Source organism: Malaclemys terrapin, chromosome 9, assembly GCF_027887155.1.
Source record: "Malaclemys terrapin pileata isolate rMalTer1 chromosome 9, rMalTer1.hap1, whole genome shotgun sequence".
In the NCBI taxonomy this organism is placed as follows: Eukaryota; Metazoa; Chordata; order Testudines; family Emydidae; genus Malaclemys; species Malaclemys terrapin.
Genome location: NC_071513.1, coordinates 57,757,119 through 57,779,393, shown reverse-complemented (window position 1 = coordinate 57,779,393; position 22,275 = coordinate 57,757,119). Strand labels below are relative to the sequence as shown.

Here is a 22,275-nt window from a genome sequence, read left to right as displayed (position 1 = left end):
TTCCTGATATCTGACTTGTGTCCATTTATCCTCTTGCGTAGTGACTGTCCAGTTTGGCCAATGTACATAGCAGAGGGGCATTGCTGGCATATATAACATTGGTGGACGTGCAGATGAATGAGCCGGTGATGTTGTAGCTACAAAGTGACACACACACTATATATTATGGCCATACGATAAAGCCTGAGAAATCATCTCTGAAAGAAAATCAGAGGGGAGGTGTTTGTGTGTGCAGAGAATTGTAAGTGTTTTGTAAATATTGAAATCTTGCATTTAAATGTGTAAAAGTAACAAAATGGAGAAGTTTGACTAATATGTAGCTCTTATATAGCACCTTTCAACAGCAGATACCAAAGTGCAAGGACTTTACTATCTCATAGCTTTTGTTTAAAAGTTATTCATAAGAATTCCAAATGCTATTTACAAAGTTTTGTGTGTATTAAGTGTTTGATTACTAAGAAACTGTATGATACTCTTTCTTTGAAGCTGACTAGGGACTGTTAACTATATTCAAGGTTTTACATATAATAGCCCTGAGATTTAACTCTGTGTAATGCTTTCTGAACATTTTGGAAGAGACAGAATGCTGACCTGTGCTGCAGCAAAAAGGTAAAACTGAAGTGCAGGAAATAGGGTGGGAATAATAGAGTTTAACATAATATTACCTCAGCACCCACCTGCCCATTACATATGTTTTGAGGTTATCTGGCACAGCAAACTCAGTTCAGGTCTCTTCCCTGCTCGGGAGGAGATTCTTCTGCTGGGGGAGGAGGGGTTTAATATGATAGAGGTCTATAAAATCATGACTGATGTGGAGAAAATGAATAGGGACGTGTTATTTACCCCATCCCTTGACACAAGAACCAGGGATCAACCAATGAAATCAAAGGCATCAGGTTTAAAAACAAACCAGGAAGTATTTCTTCACCCAACGCACAGTCAACTTGTGGAACCTATTGCCAGGGGAATGTTGTGAAGCCAAAAGTATAACTGGGTTAAAAAAAAAAAATTAGATACGTTTACGGAGGGTAGGTCCATCAAGGCTATTAGCCAAGATAGTCACAGACATAAACCCATGCTCTGGGTGTCCCTAAACCTCTGACTGCCAGAAGCTGGGACTGGATAACAGAGATTGGATCACTCATTAACAGCCCTCTTCTGTTCATTCCCCCTGAAGCATTGGGCACTGGCCACTGTGGAAAGACAGGCAGGAGCGGCGCCAGGGTTTTTGCTGCCCTAGGTGGCAGCACTCCTCCTCTGAGCATTCAGGGGACCTGGGGTCTTTGGCGATGGGGGTCCTTTCGCTCTGCATCTTCGGGGCAATTTCCACTGACGATCCAGAGCGGAACGACCCCCTGTCGCCGAATTTCCGCTGAGGGCGTCAAAATGCTGTCCCCCAAATCCTGCCGCCCTAGGCAACCGCCAGCCGTGAAGACAGGATACTGGGCTAGATGGACCATTTGTCTGACCCAGTATGGCTGTTCTGATGTTATTTTGAGGTTTCCCCTACAGCAGGAATCAAGGCATTCAGAGCGAGCATCATAATATGGAAGAGACTGCAACACATGGTGTAAGTAGTGAAAGCATGGAATGTGGCGTTACTGACCTCTTATGTTCGGTTCCTCAGGCTTGGGGTGCATGAGACGGAATGGCAGCTCTGTGCTGACTTCACTTTGGGGAGAGAAGAGAATGCATCATACCTACATGCCCATTAACTCCTGTTCCAGTCAAGATACACCTCCCCAGTACGATCTACCCGTGTGTTTACTAGATGTGAAGTCCAGTTCCACCCATTCCTAAAACTCAGCTACATTCAAAGTTCCCTGTCCCCACAAAAACCAAAACCATCAAGTTCAGATTTGCTCGCTCAAAACCCAACTGCAGCCATTGCTGTCCTCTACCATCGGTTCTAGCACAAGGCTTGTGCTTAGTCCTAAGTTACTTGTTTTGCTCCTTTCTAGAGACCATGCACATAACTAAAGCATGGACATCTTTATCACACTGGAGTATTCAGAGTCCTTTGACCTAACAGGTTAAGGGGTTTTTAATTTATGTGAGGGGTGGGGATAGGAGGCAAAGTGTCATGGCCATGATTGTGTGGTTTGGAAAGGCAGAAAATGTAGCAGCTTTACCTGGAGGTGAGATCTCCCAGCATGCTAGGTAAACAGAAAAACAAAAAGTGCTTGTAATGGGGTCTTTGCTCCATGAATACATCCAAAAAGGACAAAGCCTCAGGCTAACCCCCCATGCCCTATTCTCTCTTCAGTCATCTAGCACAATGGCTCTCTGACGGTGGGGCTCTGATGGTCCGGAGCACTTCCAGGTGGTCCACCTGAAAGGTTTCCAGACAGATATTTCCTGCTCACTGGAGCACAATCCAGCATCCCAAGAGGTTCTTTAGGCCAATAAAATTAGAGAAACCCAAAGCCCATCTCCGCACCCTGCATTGTTACTTAATGTCTATCTTTGCTGGGTGTTTCTTCTGTGTAAATTCAGCTATGATCAGTTCCACAGAGGACACCAAAATTTGGGGGTAACAAACACATGAGTGAACCAAAATGAGCTAGAGAAATTAGAGCAGTAAGGGCTGCAGGCATGGAAGAAAGATTCCATATTAACATAAAATCCTCTCACCAGGGTGGGAAAGAAAAAGCACATACAAATGGTGGAGTGGGCACCACCAGGAAGCCTCATCCCATTATATTACAGAGAGTTCATTTTCCTCATCTTCTTCATGTGCTCTCAGTATTTTTTTTTTTTTTTGGTATAATCAAGTGCTGTAGAAAAGGGGCGGTGGGATTTGCAATCGGAGGCTGGGAGGAGAGTTGTCCATCATATCTTTAGTAGTTCGATGAGTTTATGAACCACTGAGTTATAGCAGCATCTCCACTGAATTCAATTCCCACTGGCCCTTTCCCCAAACACTCCCATGACTTTTCTCTCTTCTCCAACACAATGCAATGCTCAAATATAAACATCTCTGCTCCAAAAAATTAAGCAAGCAAGAATAAAAAATCAGACTGTAAAGAATCAGATTAGGTGATACTTATGTATAAGTGTTACTTTGTCAAATCCATCCTATGGACTGAGGGAAGGGGGTTCTGAACCTCAAACAGCAAATGTTCACATGGCTCCATTCACAGCTGCCCCCTAAATCCACAGGATGGATCAAAACACAAGCCAGGAGACCATGCAAGACAATAGTTATTTTATCATAAGTACACGCCAAACCATTGACCCTGTTTTAGATTATAAGAGGATAGAGACACAGAGAATCCGGTGATGCTGAATGCAAGTGCAAATTAACACTTCCCACCAGTTGAGAGTTATTCTTGTCCCCTTCCATATTGCTAGTGATATCAGGAAGCTGAACTTCCCACATGGAACTAAGTAGTGGGGGATGACACCAGCATTTCCCAGTAAGCTCAGTGGGTAGAAGGTCTGGACCACAGCATGTTTGGGCCCAGGGGTGTACATCTCAGCCTTGTGCAGTAGGCAAGTGAGGACTTGGAGATACATTTTTGATTGAAGCTCTATTTGCACTCTTACAACGTAAAAAATAACACATTTTCCAAATCAGAGGAGGCAACACTCAGAATTGAGCTGCAGGGGCATCTAGCATCTGAGGAAGATACTCCCCTTACAGATTGGGGAGAATTTAGGGCTGGCCAAGTGAGATGCCTAGAGGCTTCCAATCTCAAGTCATCATGTTTTAAACTGCATCCCCTTTCTCCTAACTATGGACTGTACTGGGTATTCCTCTACAAAATGGGCACATTTTCCATCTCTATTCTATACAGATACCAAGTGCATTGCTCTTACCCTGAGACAATGAGTTTCACCTTCACCTTGTAGGCAACCAGAATCCCCAGCACTGTCTTGTCTATCCCATCCTTAATACTACAGGGAAGAAAAAGAAAAAACAAACAGAGTGAGAACTACACAGTGCAATATTAGTAGATGGCTAGAGTCAAGCTGCCAAGTGAGCACATCCCATTCTCAGGTATTAAACATATTGAGTGACCTTGGACAACCTGGAAATATATCCTGGGGGACATACCAAGATGAAACAGATCCCAGCCTGAATGAATATAAGTCACTCTTCCAACTTGACCTATACGCAAAACTGAATGTGATATTATAGGATATTCTCTCTCTACCCTCCCTTCCTCTGATACTCTCTATCAGTTGGTACCCTTCAGAATAGGACTCACATGGTACTGGAAGCCAAGTTGGTGTCTTCATCCTTTAACTTTCCATCGAGTGCTATGCCCCGTTTCTCACGGTTATTTGCCAGCAAGGGCAGAAGTATCAATGTCTTGGTGATGGTACTATTTGGCTGCACTTTCTCCCTTGGAGTGGATTAGGGGGTGGGGGAGAGAGGAGAGAGAAACACATTCAGTTTAAGTACAGATCTGGTTATGGGAATTTCAGAACAGATTGCAGAGCCGGGCACCAACTGAGGTGAAAATGGACATAGGAGACAGAAGTGTTGACGGTCTCTGGGTTAGGCTAAAAGGGGTAAAAAACAAGGGTGCTGTCATGCTAGGAGTCTACTACAGGCCACCTAACCAGGTGGAAGAGGTGGATGAAGCTTTTTTTAAACAACTAACAAAATCAGCCAAAGCCCAAGATTTGGCGGTGATGGGGGACTTCAACTATCCAGATACATGTTTGGAAAATAACACAGCAGGGCACAGACTATCCAATAAGTTCTTGGACTGCATTGCAGACAACTTTTTATTTCAGAAGGTTGAAAAAGCTACTGGGGGGGAAGCTGTTCTAGACTTGATTTTAACAAATAGGGAGGAACTCTTTGAGAATTTGAAAGTAGAAGGCAGCTTGGGTGAAAGTGATCATGAAATCATAGAGTTTGCAATTCTAAGGAAGGGTAGAAGGGAGTACAGCAAAATAGAGACAATGGATTTCAGGAAGGCAGATTTTGGTAAGCTCAGAGAGCTGATAGGTAAGGTCCCATGGGAATCAAGACTGAGGGGAAAAACAACTGAGGCAAGTTGGCAGTTTTTCAAAGGGACACTATTAAGGGCCCAAAAGCAAGCTATTCCGCTGGGTAGGAAAGATAGAAAATGTGGCAAAAGACCACCTTGGCTTAACCACGAGATCTTGCATGATCTAAAAAATAAAAAGGAGTCATATAAAAAGGGAAACTAGGACAGATTACAAAGGATGAATATAGTCAAACAACACAGGAATGCAGGGGCAAGATTAGAAAGGCAAAGGCACAAAATGAGCTCAAACTGGCTACAGGAATAAAGGGAAACAAGAAGACTTTTTATCAATACATTAGAAGCAAGAGGAAGACCAAAGACAGGATAGGCCCACTGCTCAGTGAGGAGGGAGAAACAGTAATAGGAAACTTGGAAATGGCAGAGATGCTTAATGACTTCTTTGTTTCGGTCTTCACCGAGAAGTCTGAAGGAATGCCTAACATAGTGAATACTAATGGGAAGGGGGTAGGTTTAGAAGATAAAATAAAAAAAGAACAAGTTAAAAATCACTTAGAAAAGTTAGATGCCTGCAAGTCCCCAGGGCCTGATGAAATGCATCCTAGAATACTCAAGGAGCTAATAAAGGAGGTATCTGAGCCTCTAGCTATTATCTTTGGAAAATCATGGGAGACGGGATTGATTCCAGAAGACTGGAAAAGGGCAAATATAGTGCCCATCTATAAGAAGGGAAATAAAAACAACCCAGGAAACTACAGACCAGTTAGTTTAACTTCTGTGCCAGGGAAGATAATGGAGCAAGTAATTAAGGAAATCATCTGCAAACACTTGGAAGGTGGTAAGGGTGATCGGGAATAGCCAGCATGGATTTGTAAAGAACAAATCGTGTCAAACCAATCTGACAGCTTTCTTTGATAGGATAACGAGTCTTGTGGATAAGAGAGAAGCGGTGGATGTGGTATACCTAGACTTTAGTAAGGCATTTGATACAGTCTCGCATGATATTCTTATCGATAAACAAGGCAAATACAATTTAGATGGGGCTACTATAAGGTGGGTGCATACCAAACTGGGAGGGATTGCAACTGCTTTGGAGGACAGAGTCATAATTAAAAATGATCTGGATAAATTGGAGAAATGGTCTGAGGTAAACAGGATGAAGTTTAACAAAGACAAATGCAAAGTGCTCCACTTAGGAAGGAACAATCAGTTTCACACATACAGAATGGGAAGAGACTGTCTAAGAAGGAGTATGGCAGAAAGGGATCTAGGGGTTATGGTGGACCACAAACTAAATATGAGTAAACAGTGTGATGCTGTTGCAAAAAAAGCAAACATGATTCTGGGATGCACTAACAGGTGTGTTGTGAGCAAGACATGAGAAGTCATTCTTCCGCTCTACTCTGCGCTGGTTAGGTCTCAACTGGAGTATTGTGTCCAGTTCTGGGCACCACATTTCAAGAAAGATGTGGAGAAATTGGAGAGGGTCCAGAGAAGAGCAACAGGAATGATTAAAGGTCTTGAGAACATGACCTATGAAGGAAGGCTGAAAGAATTGGGTTTGTTTAGTTTGGAAAAGAGAAGACAGAGGGGACATGATAGCAATTTTCAAGTATCTAAAAGGGTGTCATAAGGAGGAGAGAGAAAACTTGTTCACTTTAGCCTCTAAGGATAGAACAAGAAGCAATGGGCTTACACTGCAGCAAGGGAGGTCTAGGTTGGACATTAGGAAAAAGTTCCTAACTGTCAGTGTGGTTAAACACTGGAATAAATTGCCTAGGGAGGTTGTGGAATCTCCATCTCTGGAGATATTTAAGAGTAGGTTAGATAAATATCTATCAGGGATGGTCCAGACAGTATTTGGTCCTGCCATGAGGGCAGGGGATGAATCTATGAAACTGTTCAGTACTTTCCAGGGAAAAAAATGCCTTAAAAACAAAGCTATGTCTGGCTTGATCTACAACCAAGAGCAGAAAATCCAACATTTCAGGCCAGGCCCTGTCCATACTAGCAAAGCAAACTTCAAAGCATTCCTGAAAATGGAGCAAGTGGTTTCATACCATAATCATGTAACTGGTTTTCATGCATTAAGGCCAGAAGGGACCATTATGATCTAATCTGATCTCCTGCCACACAAAGGACATTCAATTTCATCCAATTAATTTTCAAGCCCTTGATTTCTGGTCGCACTACCCCATATCTTTTAGAAACACATCCAGTCTTGATTTAAAGACTTCAGGCGAAGGAAGATCCTCCACCCTCGTTGGTAAATTGTTCCAAGGGTTAGTTACCCTCATTGTTAAAATTTCGCACCTTTATTTCTAGCCTGAACTTGTTTAGCTTCCACTTCCAGCCATTGCAATTTGTGGACCAGTGGGTATGACTATACTGCAAAAACAAAACCACAAAAACCCTGCAGCATTAGTCTTAGTCTGGGTCAACTAACTCTGTCTCACAGACTTGCACTACGGGGCTAAAAATAGCAGTGTAGTCATTCCCACTTGCGCTGGAACCCAGGCTCTGAAACCTGGTGAGGGGGTGGGTTCATATACCAGGCTCCAGCCTGAGTTGGAATGTCTACGCTGCTATTTTTAGCCCTGTAGCACTAGTCTGCGTCAGTCGACCCAGACTCAGACTCTCTGCCGTGGGTTTTCAGCTAGACTAGAGATCCTTCTACCGCTCCCCATGTAGGCCAGCAACAAGTCACCTATTGGATAAGTAAAGTAAACCGAGTTTCTTAAGTCTCACAATCATGTCAAGAAACCACAAAAACTCCCAGTGTGAATGGAATATCAGCAAAATAAGTTACAGTACTTAATCTCAGATCAAATCGATAAGACAACAACTCTGCTTTTCTCTTTAATTACTCAGCCCTCAAACCCCTTGGCACCAACCCCTTCTACATTACTGAATAGACCATTTAGGCTTACAGCCTGGAGCATTACACGACTCATGTGTTAGTGCTCCAGTCTACACAAAACAGACTAACTCAGGACTGCAAAGCTCATTTTTTCCCAGTCAAGCACTTGATGAGCGGGCAGCAGGCCAAGGACTGGCATTTAGGTAGGTCAGCAGGCTGTGTGCCAGAATCCAGTTGGTTACTTTATCTGGGCTATCTGGCAAGGATACACTGGTGGACTTGATGCAGATCATTAGGTTTGGGGATTTTAAAATTATGTAAAAGACACGAACATGGTGGGATTTTTTTTTTTAAACAATAGATATAAAAATAATGGATACGGAATCAAAAACAAAGGTACAGCTCAACATACGTAGCAGCTGTGGGCCCATTTTTGCCCTCTCTGGGAACTGTATTCATAACCAAAGACAGAATCAAGTCCTGTTTTCCTGGAAACTCACCCACCACTAGAAGGGACTGTTTTATGGTTAGCTCAGGCTAGTAGGTTATTACTCAATTGTTGGTCTAATAAAGTCTCACTCACTAATAATATCTACACAGCTACTGTGATCTTAACTACACATTGAAAACTGGGTAAATATATACAGACTGCTATTTTAAGAGATGTGTTTCATTGACCTGACACTCAATTCTGAAGGCTCAATTAAAGTTATTTCAGTTAAACAGGTATTTTGGGGATGTGCCCCACAGTTTTGAAAGCCTATAACTAATTTAATAAAATAAAATAGCCCCCTTGAATGGGATGGTCTGGCAGTTTCAGTGCAGGATGTGGCATAGCTGTTGTGACTCTCAGAAGAGTGCTCTGTAAGCCAGCCATAGCCTGGGGTGACAATTACAAGTCATCATTTTGAAACTCCTTTAAAGATGGATGGGATGGATTTATGCTCTTATCACAGTTAACCTATGGAACTCGTTGCCAGGAGATGTTGTGAAGGCCAAAACTATAACAGGGTTCAAAAAAGAACTAGAAAAGTTCCTGGAGAATAGGTCCATCGATGGCTATTAGCCAGGATGGGCAGGGATGCAACCCCATGCTCTGAGTGTCCCCCACTTCTGTTTGCCAGAAGCTGGGGATTGGTCACTTGATGATTACCTGTCCTGTTCATTCCCTCTGAAGCACCTGGCATTGGCCACTGTCGGAAGACAGGATACTGGGCTAGATGGACCATTGATCTGACCCAGTATGGCTATTCTTATGTATTGGAATATCCCACGTTTCAGATCCCTGAATGGAGGGCAGGGGCAGTCCCTGGCTGGATGGGAGAGGAGACCCCCATCTCATGTCTTTTCCATTGTTTCAAATGAAATTACAGATGGCAATAGAATTCCCCATGTATCAAATGAACTGTTTTCATCCAGGGCATGGGGTGGAGAGAGAGAGAGAGAGAGAGAGAATAGGATTGATCATCAAAAACATGATAGCTTACCTCTGTCAGCATCCCCTTAGTCTGAGGTGTGGCAGGGCAGGGTTGCACCAGGAAACTAGCTCCAGACCATAGCTGAGAGCCTTTAATTTCTGGTGAGAGAAGGTACTTAAAAGGGGAGTGAAGGAAATGACTGAGCAGGGTAGGGAAGGGAAAGCAGGACAATCAGATACTCACTGCACCTCCTCCATTGCTACCGCCTTCGTGTAATAGTCACTCGAGTACAAAACCACATTGGCAACTTGCTCCACTGAGAGAGAAAGAACAAAAACAGGAGTGAGGGGATAGAATCAATTATACAGACACAGCATATAAACAATGTAAACGACTGCCCTTCTCAAACAGGAACAAACAGGGACAGCAGTTACAGCCCATACAATTCACAGACCTCCCATATAACACAAGCTCTAGAATTTTACCCAGTTATCCCCACATTGAGTTCAATAACGTGTGTTTGATTAAACACATCTTCCAGAAAGGTACAGTGTCCCGAAGCCATCAAAAGATGGAGAATCCACTATTTCCCTTGGTAGTCTGTTCCAATGGTTAATCATCTTCAGTGGTAAAAATTTACACCTTATTTCTAATTTGAATTTGTCTGGCTTTAAACAAATGGTATTTTCTCCCTGTGGAGATCACAATCAATCCCCTCTTGATCTTTTGGATATCAAACAGATTGAGTTCTTAAGTCTTTCACTATAAGGCATTTTCTACCCAGCCTTCATATCATTTGTGTCTATCTTCTGCACCCTCCCCAATTTTTCAACATCATCTTTAAAATGTGACACCAGAACTAGATGCAGTGTTCCAGTATCAGCCTCCCCAATGCTGTATGCAGGAGTATCACCACCACCCTCCTCCTACTCACTCATCACGTTTATATAGCCAAGGATCGGATTCATCCTTTTTGCTGCAGTATCGCACTGGAGATCACGCCGAGTTGCTTGTCCACTATGACCCCTAAACTCCTTTACAGAATCACTGCTTCCCTGGATATAGTCCCCTATTCTGTAGGTATGGCCTGAATTCTTTGTTCCTTGATGAGCAACCTGGCATTTGTCTGTATGAAAACACATTTTGTTTGAATGGCCCAGCTTACCAAGTCACTCTGTAGGACTGCCCTGTCGTTTACCATTCTGCCAACCTGTGTGTCGTCTGCAAATTTTATCAGCAGTGATGTTATATATACTTCCAGATCACTGATAAAAACATTGAATAGTGCCAGGCCCAGAACTGATCTCTACAGAACCACTAGAAATAACCACATTCAATGACAATTCCCCATTGACAACTACCAAGTGTCCTGCTGCTCACTCAAACTCTGCATCTCACATATTTAAGACCATCATCTTCCCACACAGGAGGCAGCATGCTTTAAAGCACTGGACTGGGACTCTGGAGACCTGCTTTCTACTGCCAGCTCTGCCACCGACCCATTGCCTGGCACTGGGCAAGTCATTTGCCCTCCTTGTGCCTCTGTTTCCCCTCCTATCCTTTGTCTCTCTCTCACTAGGTGTTTGTAGATGGCCTAATATAATGGGGGTTTAATCTTAGTTGTGGCCTTTAAATGTTACCATAATACAAATTAAAGCCAGGCAGTACTGGAACTGAACCCAACACCCTGCCCTTGACCTTCCTCAGGGAGAAGGGGGGAACCCCTTCAGTACTCTAAGGTGGGCAGTCTCCCATAACAAGAACTCTCTTGCCAGCTGTCATTTCACTTGTAACAGTGATGGGCCGAAAAGCAGTGCAAAATCATGCACACTTTGAAAAGGCACATCTAGAGCGGTCGCAGACAATTCCTAGCAGAGGGCAATGAAGGGACAGAGTGACAGCTCTGGAGAGTCCCATTTCCTGAAGGGCAGCAGAGGCAATGGAGCAGCATAGGGACACTGACAGGGAGATGGAATGGAGCAGGGTGACCCCTGGTCTGTTTAAGTGAGGGACACTAATAGGTTCCAGATCTGACGACAGGATGAAACACAAACCCACCCTGCGTAGCTCCCATGGGATTAAGGACAACAATAAAAACGCACCCAGCACTCTGATCTTCTTCACTGTTTTCTCTGTATTGTTGGTCACGGTGACAGTGACAGGAATGGGCTCGCCATGGTAAAACACCTGGAAGAGTCAGATGGGCTCAGCACATGGCACACAACCCAGCAGAAGGGCTTGTACAAGTTAAAAAATACAATGCTAATCCCAGCCATTTGCAACAGAAACCCCTGTGGACTCATGAGAGGGCATCAACTACTCCAGGTACATACACCCTCAGCTCCTACGGCCTGACCCAAAGCCCACTGAAGCCAACGGGAGTCTTTCCACTGACTTCAGTAGTCAGTCACTATTGAACTGTGTAGCAGAGCACCAGTGAGGGAGCTCACACACTCCATTCCTGACTACTGCCAACAGCAGCTACTGCGAGAAATGGTGTCAGAGCACTTGAATGTTGGGGCAAGTCAGAACAAACCGAATCCAGACACGAACGTCTCAGGGAGGAGGTCTTGGGGCAGCGAAGCAGGTATTTGCATCTGAGCAATGAGCAGATGGAGCTCTCTGGGGCAGACTGCTCACCTCTTTACTCAGACGTGCTCTCAGGTGCAGTGGCTTGCTGGACATGAAAAACTGCCAGGTGGTCTCAGCTTGAGGCTGGGGTCCTGGTTCTTCTGGGGCATACTGTACTTTACGGATCAACAGGCGCACAAAGTTCCTGAGGAGCGGCAAACAGAACTGAAATTACGCAGAGCAGAACCTCCTATTTCACTGGAGTAGTTGTTCACCTGCATTCACATCCCTTTCGGAACGTTTCTGATGGAAGGATCTGTACGCAGATACCCAGAGCAGAGCTGAACAAGCTCTGAAGGACTGTCCTGATTCCACACACATTCTGTTACCTTTTGGGAATTCGCTCTTCCACGTTCTCTGTACAGAAAGCTTTCACCTCAAAGTCCACCCCGCAGCACTGCCAGAGAGAGAGAGGGAAGCTGTAAAATTTGTTAAGTGGTTAGCAGCCTTCCTATTCAAGGAACTCTGCAGGTGTAATACCCAGGGTTTGGAAAATCTTATTCCTGAACTTGACAACTGACCAGGGCCGGCTCCAGGCACCAGCTTACCAAGCAAGTGCTTGGGGCGGCCACTTCGGAGAGGGGCGGCACGTCCAGCTGTTCAGCGGCAATTCGGCGGACGGTCCCTCACTCCCGCTCGGAGCAAAGGACCTCCTGCTGAATTGCCGCCGTAGATCGCGATCGCGCTTTTTTTTTTGTTTGTCTGCTTGGGGCGGCCAAAACCCTGGAGCCAACCCTGCAACTGATACCTCCAAGCCTATTATGTTTTCTTGCGAGGCAAGTGCTATAGACTCACTCTGAGCAACATGCCCCATGTTTCTTGAAGATTAGCCAGCCTGTCCCGTATTTCTAAAATGACTAACCTCAGCACCTGAGATGTGGAATTCCTTTACAGATTGAACCTTCCTTTTTCGCCACTTGGAGTCTAAGAATAACTCTTTGCAATCAGACAGAGCTGACTGTTGTCCCTGCAGGATCATGCGCATATTGGACACTGCTTTTAAGGTACATGTGGCCAAGTCCCATTTGGTTCTCTCTTTAAAGATTTGTGAAATCTTTTGGTAAAATACTTTTGCTAAACCATTTGGCTAATTTCCAGTGTCTGCCCAACACTTTCTGCATCACTTTTTCATAAGTCCAGTCTAGTTGTTTGGACAAGTATCCAATATTTTAAAATGCATTATCCTTGAGTAACAGCTCTTGTTACCTAGTTAGTCTTAACCTGTTTAAATTTTTTTTTACCCAAACATGTAACACAAGTTCTTTCCACATATGCTTTAAATTAATGGGAGATCTTGGCACTTGGTCTTAAAAAAAGGCATTAGGTTTCAGACACTTGAGTGTGAGCCTCTGTGATGTGAGTGAATATTTAATATAAGCTTGTCTGACATCACGACACTTATTTCATTTGTGGCCAACCCACATCTCCTGTAGTATTCTGAAGGAAATGGAGTCTCAGGTTTCAGTGAAATGCTTCCTCCCCCCCCGCCAACTGTTATGTTGCTATTTATATGTTACCAAATGAGACTGGATACTCAAAATGCCTCTGACTCCATCCCACTTTCTAGCTTATTTCCTGTTGGGTGGTTCACAAGATGGCACTATGCCACATCTCCGGTTAACTTCTGTATTACCTAGCTCTTGCTCTGAAAATATTTGAACCAGATATGCATCTCTTGCTCTTTCCTGTGAATTTCTTCCTCAGTAGAAGTACTGAATATATAAAACCCTGTTGGTCTCACCTTCCCAACATCATGAGGGGCTGGTTGCAGGGAGACTGAACAGGGCAGATAGTCTGGAAACTGAGGAGAAAAAAAAAAAAACAGAAAAATTATCCAGATCCCCAACTGTATTGCTCCTAAAATGATACAGTGCTCGTGAAAGGTGCATGAGTGACAGCCTGAGACAGCACAGCCCCTTAGTTCTCCATAAAAGAGCAGCCTGGGCAGCATCAAGGCAAGCTTCCTCACACTATTCCGCCTAAGTGCCCCAGTCAGGCATTGGAGGGACCACTGACATTGTTAATTGTATTCCAGTAGTGCCTAGAGAGCCCAGTTGAGAGAGAGGTCCCGGTGTTCTAGGCACTGTACAAATGTAAGGTCCTTGGGGCAGGAACTTCTAATTTAAATAGACAAGACAAAGGGTGGGAGGAGAAACAAAGGACCAGAGAGGGGAAATGACTGCCCGAAGTCAGACAACAAGTTGGTAGCAGAGCCCCAGGATTAGAACCCAGGACTCCTGACTTCCAGTCCAGTGCCCTACCCAGGAGATCATTCTGCTTCCCTTTCAGGGGAGTGAGAGAAAGATAGCCGATTCACGTAAGGGTCACATGGGCACAGAGACTGAACTAACGAGGCCAGGGATCGTGTTTGAGGACATCTGTCCATGGGGAACTGGACTGAGATCACTAGAACAGTCAGCAGAGAAAGAGCACTCGGTCGCTTCTGGCCTGGGCAGGATGTGAGCTTGTGATGAAAGGCTCCAGCTCTGCCCCGCTGGAATGACATGACCTGGAAGAGAGACTTGTGGAGTTCTACCACTCTAGAAATCCCAACAGTCTGAGCTTGGTGGAGGTCTCCATTTTGTACCTGAATGGTTAGGAGACATGTCACAAGCCTAGACTTTGCAGAGTCAATTGAAAGCCTATTTGCTACAGTATTAGTATATGGCAGATTCTAAATCTGGATCCTACTAGATACTATGGTCTCTAAGGCAGAGTGAAGGGGATGGGATGTCTCTGGGGCAGGAAGAGGAAGCAGACATACTGGCTGTAGATTTACTCATGTTAGTGTTTTCTATAGCACCTATCAAAGTGGTATCTAAGATGTTCTGATGATACAGTGACAGGCACCAGTATAAGCATCTAGACAGGCTGCTAAAAGATTTGCACAGCAACATTTTGAGGGGACTTCATGAGTCTCTGGGCCAGACGTGCATGAGGAAGCTTGGGAGCAGGCTAGCAACGGTGTTTTGGGAGATAGCAGGCGGAAGGGCAAGGGCTGGGGTAGAGGTGCCAACAGACTGGGCAGAGGGAAGGAGCTGGGCATCCTGAAAAATGGCCACAGAAGTGGTAGCAGCCAGGTTAAGTATCTGACTGCCACTGAGGCCTGTAACCTGGGTGTCACCTTCGACTCTGCTCTCTCACCAGAGCGACATTCAGGCCATCTCTAAATCCAACTGCTTTCTCCACACAGCATCTCCAAACTCCAGCCCCTTCTCTTGTCCACACAGCCAAAACTCTTGTCGAAGCCCGCATCACTTCACATCCTGACTACTGCAGCCTTCTCCTTTCTGGCATGGATTACTGCCCCTCTGCTCCCCTCAACTCTATTCAGAATGCTGCTGCTAAGGTCGCCTTCTTGGCTAGTCGCTCTGACCACATCAGCCCTCCGAGGCCCGCCTCCACATCAAATACAAACTTCTTGTAACTTCTTCATAACTCAGTCTGACTCCACTTCACGGAACTAGAAACCTATCGCACTGCCAACCCTTGCCCTCCCTCTCTAAGCATTCCCAGCCTTTTCCTCCACCAGCCAACTTCTTTGAACATCTCATCCTATTTCATATGCTGCCCCTTATGCACAGGAAAAGCTCCCCACTAAAATCAGTGCAGCCACTTCCTTACCTTCTTTCATACCCCTCAAGATGCAGGTCTACTGCAGAACATACAAAATCCAGCCTGCTGCCCATAGCCACGCAGGTATCAATCGGTAACTTCCCTTCTTTCCTTTCTCAGATCCCACCCCAGTAAAATATTTGCAATAAATGTAACTAATAAAGCAGGGCCAATTTGCCACGAGATTCATTTGCTTCTGTGTTGTATCCACATCCCCTACTCTTGGCCATGTGTGTCTTTAGACTGTAAGCCCCAGGGGCTGTCTCTGATCTGTGCTTATACAATGCCAAGCATTAGGAGGCCACTAAACCCAGCTGGGCTTTTGGGTGCTACCCAAATATAAGCAATAATTGTATTAACTCATTTTAATAATTATTCCAGCAAAATGTAGAGGTTTTTTGCAAATCAATTCCACAACTCAAGGCATAGACAGCCTCATGAGTACACAAGGCAGTAGTATAAGCAAATACTCTGGCAATAGGGGCGCGAGAGACAGAGGTGGAAACATTAAGAGCGTCTGTTGTCATAAAATCGTTATGGTTCCCTTTATAAGGAATTTTTCTGTGCGCAGTCAGGACCCCTCCAGTTTGTTAAATCCCTAGCACACTTGGGGTGGTAAATAATGGTGCCATCTAACCTCTGACTCAAGGTTAGAGTTTTAGGTAACATTGGATTAATTATTAATCTCCTCTTCAGATTATCATGGAGTGCTGACAGGCTGGATAATAAGGGTCAAGGAGAAGTGGGTCAGAGACTCATATGAGGGACTTACTGTTAAAACAAAGGGGTAAGCATTGTTCCCCAGCTTCTTCATCAGACATTCCTGCAATTGGGAGAGAGATTCCCGTTTTTCCACTGGTGGGTACAACTGTATCCTAGAGAAAAAAAGATCCTTTCGGAAGGTCAGGCCCATCACATCAATGTCTTCTTGGCCATACCGGAAAGCACAAGTCAGAGTCACATACACTGGAAAGAACATACACAGTAAATTACACATTTAGTGTGCAGCCAATTCAGAGATTCTGAGACTTAGAGACCATCTGTGTTACAATTACGGAGTCCAGGAAGACAGTTACAACAGTGTTGTATCTCCCCTCCGCGTCTCCCCGCCCCCCGCCCCCGACCTGGTTCCAATTCAGAATATAGTGAAGATCTTAAGTTTGTTTTGTAACGAGACTGAAGCCTTGGACCATATTCAAACAGCATGTCCAACAACCGGAGGTTCTCTCACCAGGATGGGGTTAATTTTGCATAAGACAACTAGAGCCCTGAAAACAGGAGAGATCCTTGCTTTGCAGTGAGAGATCACTGAAGAGCTAGCAATCTCTGAAATCATTTAAAACATCAAACCCTTCTTTCCCTTGACGATCTCGGGATCCACTAACAAGACACCATCTAGACAGAAAGAAATAGAAAAGAGTAAATATTAAGCAGTATGAAGAAAAAAATAATTGGGGTTTATTAAGTCAAAGAAACCTGTAAGAAGAGCTTGTGTCTGGACTTACCTACAGGTTCCACCCCATCTATGTGGTCAATGAAGTCTCGTTTTCCCAGATATATAGTCACCTGTAGGAAGGAGGCAATGCAGATGGGGCAAGACAAGCCAGGGCATCAATCCTGCCAAGAGCTGAGCACTCTAGCCCAATTGAGCAAAATAACTTTTAAGCATATGCTTTAAAAAGTTAAGCACATGAGTAGTTCCCAATGAAATCATCAGGACTATTCATGAGCTTCAGTATTTAACTGGATCAGGGTAGAGGGCTCAGCATGTTGCAGGACTGAACTCCAAAAGCACCACACAATTCCTTGTGTCTGCGGCACAGGAGCTGTACAGTGAAGGACTTTTGCCTCGAATTGGAAAGACGGCGAGTCAGCCTTGATTTAGACGTCTGGGCAGCCAACAGAGAGACATCCAATGAGGTGATGGGGAGAAGCGTTGCCATCCTATCTAAGACTGGTCATTATGTTAACATGCAAGTAGTCCACTTTATCAATTCTCTAACATAACACCACGCCCTAGCAGTTGGCTGAATATAAATCAAATTATTTTCAAAAGAAGTGGGGTGAAGACAAGTGTCCCATAAATAAATCCCCAGGTAAGTGAGGCCGTGGCCCTGTGCACCCATGCCTCAAACTGGTGGGTATGTATGCCAATTACTGTGCTACTTACAGCCTTATCACGGGACATCTTCTTGTAGACAACATGTGATTGAGGGGGACTGGTGTTCTTCAGAGAAATTGAGGAAAGAGTAGCCACCTTATGAGACTCAGCACAGCTCATTTCCACGGATGGGTGGGAGACCGGGAAAGAACAAAGCCTTCCTGCAGCAAGAGATCCTTGGACAAGTGTCAAGAAGAGATGATGAATGAGATTATAGTTATGTTGAATAGGATCCAAAAATCTTAACCAACCAATGTAGTGCATTAAAACAGACTATTCCCTCTGAAAATTCAAGTCAACTCTGGTGCTGGGGGGGGATGGTTTCCTTTTATATTACCCTTTCCTTTTTCATTTAAGCTTCCAAAGTTAATGCAAAGTTCAATTTTCAAGTTACCAATGGGAGTTACGAAGCTTAATTCTCTCAGATGGCTTTGGGGGGGGGGGGGGGGAGGGAGGGGCGGGAAAGTAAGATGAATAAGTGCAAGCAGAAGCAGGCCAAACACCTGATGAGATTTTTTTTTTTTTTTTTTTAATTTGACCTTTTAACCCAGACTGGAATTTAAAAACAAAAACAAAGTTTCCATTTTTCAAAAGTTTGTTAGAAAATTCAAAGCAAAATTATTTAGCCTTTTGATTGTTCTGTGGGTGCATGGTTGGGTTCAGTTTCCCTTTTTCGGCATTGCCTATTTTGATTGATCAGCTTAGTCATGTGATAGGATTATTTCAAAAATTTAAAGCTTTCAACTCCTCAAAAAGTTCAGTTTCAAAAATATCCGTGTGAAAATTAAACTAAGCATTACAGAAGACAATGAAAATGCTTACTGATTTCATCTATTTTTCAACCACTTCTGCTTCTTATGTTACCCTATGAATCTTTACAATACGGCATGACATTTATTAGGAACTTGCACAACACAGACACTCAGAAATTAGTTTCTGACTCCCTCCTAGAAAAAGCTGGTCCTTCACTTCACCTTTGGAATCAGTTCAGTGAAGGAAGTATTTTGAAAGGCCAGGATTAAAGAGAAAAATGAAAACATTTCCCCCCTTTGCCAAAGTTGGAGCACCTTTTCCAAGACCAGTATGGAATTCCTTGGTGGAACACGTGAGCCACCGGATTTGGGAAAGAGGAAACTAGGGAAAGAAATAGCAGTATCTTTAAATACCTTGCAGTGCTCCAAATTCCACAGCAGCCACCAGAGGAGAAAGTTCCCTGAGCAATAAGATGAGAATTCCTCTTAAACCACTGAACAAAGGTGAATTTTCCAGACAGACAGGTCCTGCAGATGTTCCCCTGTCTGTGGGAGAGACTCACTAGCCTGCTGGTGAAAAAGGAGGGCAATTTGTAGCCCGAATTGAAAATGGGTTTCTAGTTCTTACTGCCCACATTTTCAAGAACTAATCCCCTTCAAGCAGCAAATATTGTACCTGGATTAAGAACAGACCTGCTAGGTTAGCAGTGCTGGGTATTACTTAAGAGACCCCAGATCTTCAAGATTCTACAGTGCCGTCCTCCCAGATTCCTCGGGTGTAAAGACAGTACAGATTTATATGGAGCAGGAGGGTTATGGAAAGCAGCTTTATTCTAAAGCTCTTTCTCCATCTCTTTTTCTATTGGGGCTGCAAATCATGCAGCCTAATAAGGAGCTAAACAAAGAACTATTTGTGAGACGTTGAACTTGCAAGCATTAGAACAAGTCTCTATAAATATAGGCTATTCTAAGAGTTGCAATAGATAGATATGTTATTTCCACAATCGATAAACTGTAGAGTTAACACAAAGCTTATCTATTGTTGTGCCACTGACACCCTCGGGCACATTGTACAAATAGTTTATGTTGGTGACCCGCCCACTGTTTTCTTCAATTAGTTTATAAAAAGGAAATTACACAAACTCAATATATGTTTAAAGATGTACAATAGAGACGAGCAATTTGATCAATTTAGCTTCTTTCCGCTCATGAATGGTCTGAAAATAGCTTTTGCTTTTCTTGAATTGCAATTTGATTTTGTTCACACAATAATTTGTGGGTAATTCGTGGCTTGTAAACATTTCAAAAGCAGCTGTGTTTGATACGTTGGTGGGACATGTTAGTTTTCACTGGAGAGATCCCCTGGTATTCTTTCCATTCCCCAACTGAATTAAACTCTTGCAATCCGCGTTCCAGTAACCACTCAAAAGATCAAAGTTTGCTTTTGTGACTATTCACCCACATTTGCTTAGTTAGTAGCTGCTGCAAACATCCGCAGGTGGGATTTTCACAAATGCCCAAGAGGTTTACATGGGACTATGCCACTAAATCCTTTAAATGCTTTTGAAAAATCCCACCCCTCCTGTCCATAAGAACTTGATGAGAATATTTGGGGAAAGTAAAAATGTACCTTCCCCCCGCCCCGCCCTCCCAGGTGAAGCCAATTCCATTTTTATTTAAGCAAACATTTATAGGGCAGAGACCAGAGGTGTTCCCCCAGGTCTAGCACTCACCACTCTGTCACAGAACAGGCTGGGAGCAAGCTACTCTTGTTGAGAGCTTCCCTGGTCAGCACTGTGGGGAGTGGGGGGGGGGAGAAATGATCACCAGCCCTTCACAACAGAGATAGGGCCTTCATTTACTTTTGGGGAGTAGCTAGCAAAAGGCCCTGATGCTGAATGAGGCCTCTGAGCACTACTGAAATGATGGACATTTTAGGAACAGCTCTGAGGTGGTTCCACCCTTCCCCCATACTTCTAGGAGCATGTATGTCTGAAGAGAGAAGAGAGCTATTCCAGGGAGACAATCTCCCATAACTGTGCCATTAAGGCAGAGACAGCTGTTTATTTCCAGTGGCGTGGTATGTGGCATGCAGCTATTCTGCTATTAGTTTCTGTTTAAAGCTGGACACTTTGCCCTTGCTAGAGCAGACATATTTCACTCAAGCTTGAGCTGCGGAGGCAACTACCCTCCAGAAAAGCCTATTCAACCAGATGGGGATCGCTGGTGGCTCTGTTCCTGCAGTGTTTCTCAGAGCCTATGGGCTCATTTCAGGTGGAGTGCAACACTAGTCTGCAGTTAGAACCTCTGGGAAGACACTCACCTTCTAGAACAGAGGCAGAGAACCAGGCAACTCTCAACAGCAAGTACTTCACTTTGTTCTCTCCCTTTCTCCTCTGCTGCCTCCACCACAAGACTCTTGGGGAAGAGGGCACCATGGAGCTCAGTCATCCCCTCCTGGCAAGGAGGCAGAACAAGAATCCTATAGAACCCCATCAGGCTCCTCTGCTTCTTGCTAAAGAGGATGATCAAGGCAAGGGAAGCAAAGGTATCGACTAATCCCGGTGACAGGAGGACCCAATTTCCGCCCCTTTCCAGCAATTCTGCCACTCAAGCTTCTCTTCACCTCCCCTACTCCCAGTTACTTCTACTGAAGACGCTGCCTCTTCTAGCATGGCATTACAGCAATGGGATACAGGCTAGGGGAGTTGTTCTTTGTTGATGGCAGTTCCCATTTCATATACATTTTTCCTTTCCCGACTGGGTCCATAGTCAGTTTCCCCTTGGACACAGACTCACCTGACTCCCAAATAGAGAGGTAAGAGTAAGGACATTAAGCCTCCAAAAGGACTCCAGAAAGCTGCAGCTGCCTTGTCAGAGGAATGTGAAATGGCTCCTCCCTGGTCTTCAGAGTCTGAATTGGAAGATGACAAATTTCTCCAAGAAAGCAAAGTGGACCCCACTATATCCTGCTCTTTAAAGCCACTGTAGTAAGAGTAGTGAAAAATCCACTAAGGATCCCCCTAAAATGAAAAGCAAGGGAAAATTCTCTGTCCCTGAGTTAACTGAAAGTATAGCTGACGCGAGAGGCTATTAGCAGTCACTGTCTCTGTCATTTCTGCTTCACTGGACTAGAATTCTTGGCTTCTTTGGAAATAGCAGTTGTTTGGAAGATAGCTGAGTGTACACTATATAGAAAGCAGAGGTACAACCTCAACTATTTAAACAGGACTTGCACATACGGGAGAATGCAGAAGAGTGGAGTTGGTCACTTGATTTACAGATACATACCTTTCTCATAAACAACGTATATTTTTAGATGTTTTGACCTATTCTTACCTCTTGTTTTTATACGGGTTCGATGTTAATTTGCTTAGTAGTATTCAACAAGCAAAACATTTTCTGGCATTAGAACCTCAAACCCAGATTACTGGGTATGTTGTATAAAAATACAAATATGCCAATTTAAATTATAACCTCTTAAACCCTTCCTGATCCTCCCCACCACAGCCTGCAATTCTTAAAGGGTAGAGTTAATCCCCTGGTAATCTTTCATCCCACTGACTCATCACTTAGCGATCTGCTTTATCTGCAATACCCCTGAGGTCAGCAGGGCACTGGGCAGGTGCCATCTTAGAAGGACCTGGAGATGCACACTTTACTGCAGGAAGCTTCAGGGAGCAGACAACAGACTGAAAGAAAAATGTGCCTCTAAAATCCAAAGGGGCTTTTAACTTAATTGTCAGTAGAACTGCAACTGTTTTTGTCATCTTTGCTCTGCCTTTGGGAGTCAGGACCATCAGCTGAGTTTCTGCCACACCAAAACAGGAGGTGATTGGCCAAGGAAGCTTCTTAACTGTACAAATAGTTT

The 22,275-nt window shown here is 44.2% G+C and overlaps 1 protein-coding gene across 6 annotated transcripts in view; it reads right to left on the bottom strand.

The window, feature by feature from the left end:
- Positions 1-20,810, bottom strand: part of SAG (S-antigen visual arrestin) — a 29,026-nt gene extending 8,216 nt beyond the window's left edge. Inside the window, exons 1-15 of one of the 6 annotated variants that reach the window (XM_054040771.1) lie at positions 20,728-20,810; positions 18,819-18,971; positions 17,662-17,828; positions 16,997-17,057; positions 16,842-16,886; positions 16,264-16,457; positions 13,618-13,677; positions 12,206-12,273; positions 11,886-12,021; positions 11,348-11,432; positions 9,489-9,561; positions 4,215-4,352; positions 3,823-3,900; positions 2,133-2,156; positions 1,607-1,671 (exon numbers count right to left, since the gene is read on the bottom strand). In XM_054040771.1, the coding sequence (XP_053896746.1) occupies positions 1,607-1,671; positions 2,133-2,156; positions 3,823-3,900; positions 4,215-4,352; positions 9,489-9,561; positions 11,348-11,432; positions 11,886-12,021; positions 12,206-12,273; positions 13,618-13,677; positions 16,264-16,457; positions 16,842-16,886; positions 16,997-17,057; positions 17,662-17,772 (1,138 nt within the window). In that variant the 5' untranslated portion in view covers positions 17,773-17,828; positions 18,819-18,971; positions 20,728-20,810. Of the gene's footprint in view, positions 1-1,606; positions 1,672-2,132; positions 2,157-3,822; positions 3,901-4,214; positions 4,353-9,488; positions 9,562-11,347; positions 11,433-11,885; positions 12,022-12,205; positions 12,274-13,617; positions 13,678-16,263; positions 16,458-16,841; positions 16,887-16,996; positions 17,058-17,661; positions 17,829-18,818; positions 18,975-19,080; positions 19,189-20,727 lie in introns of those variants that run through there. The other 5 variants (XM_054040768.1, XM_054040767.1, XM_054040769.1 and 2 more) reach the window with 5 other exon arrangements.
- Between the last annotated feature and the right edge of the window lie 1,465 nt (positions 20,811-22,275).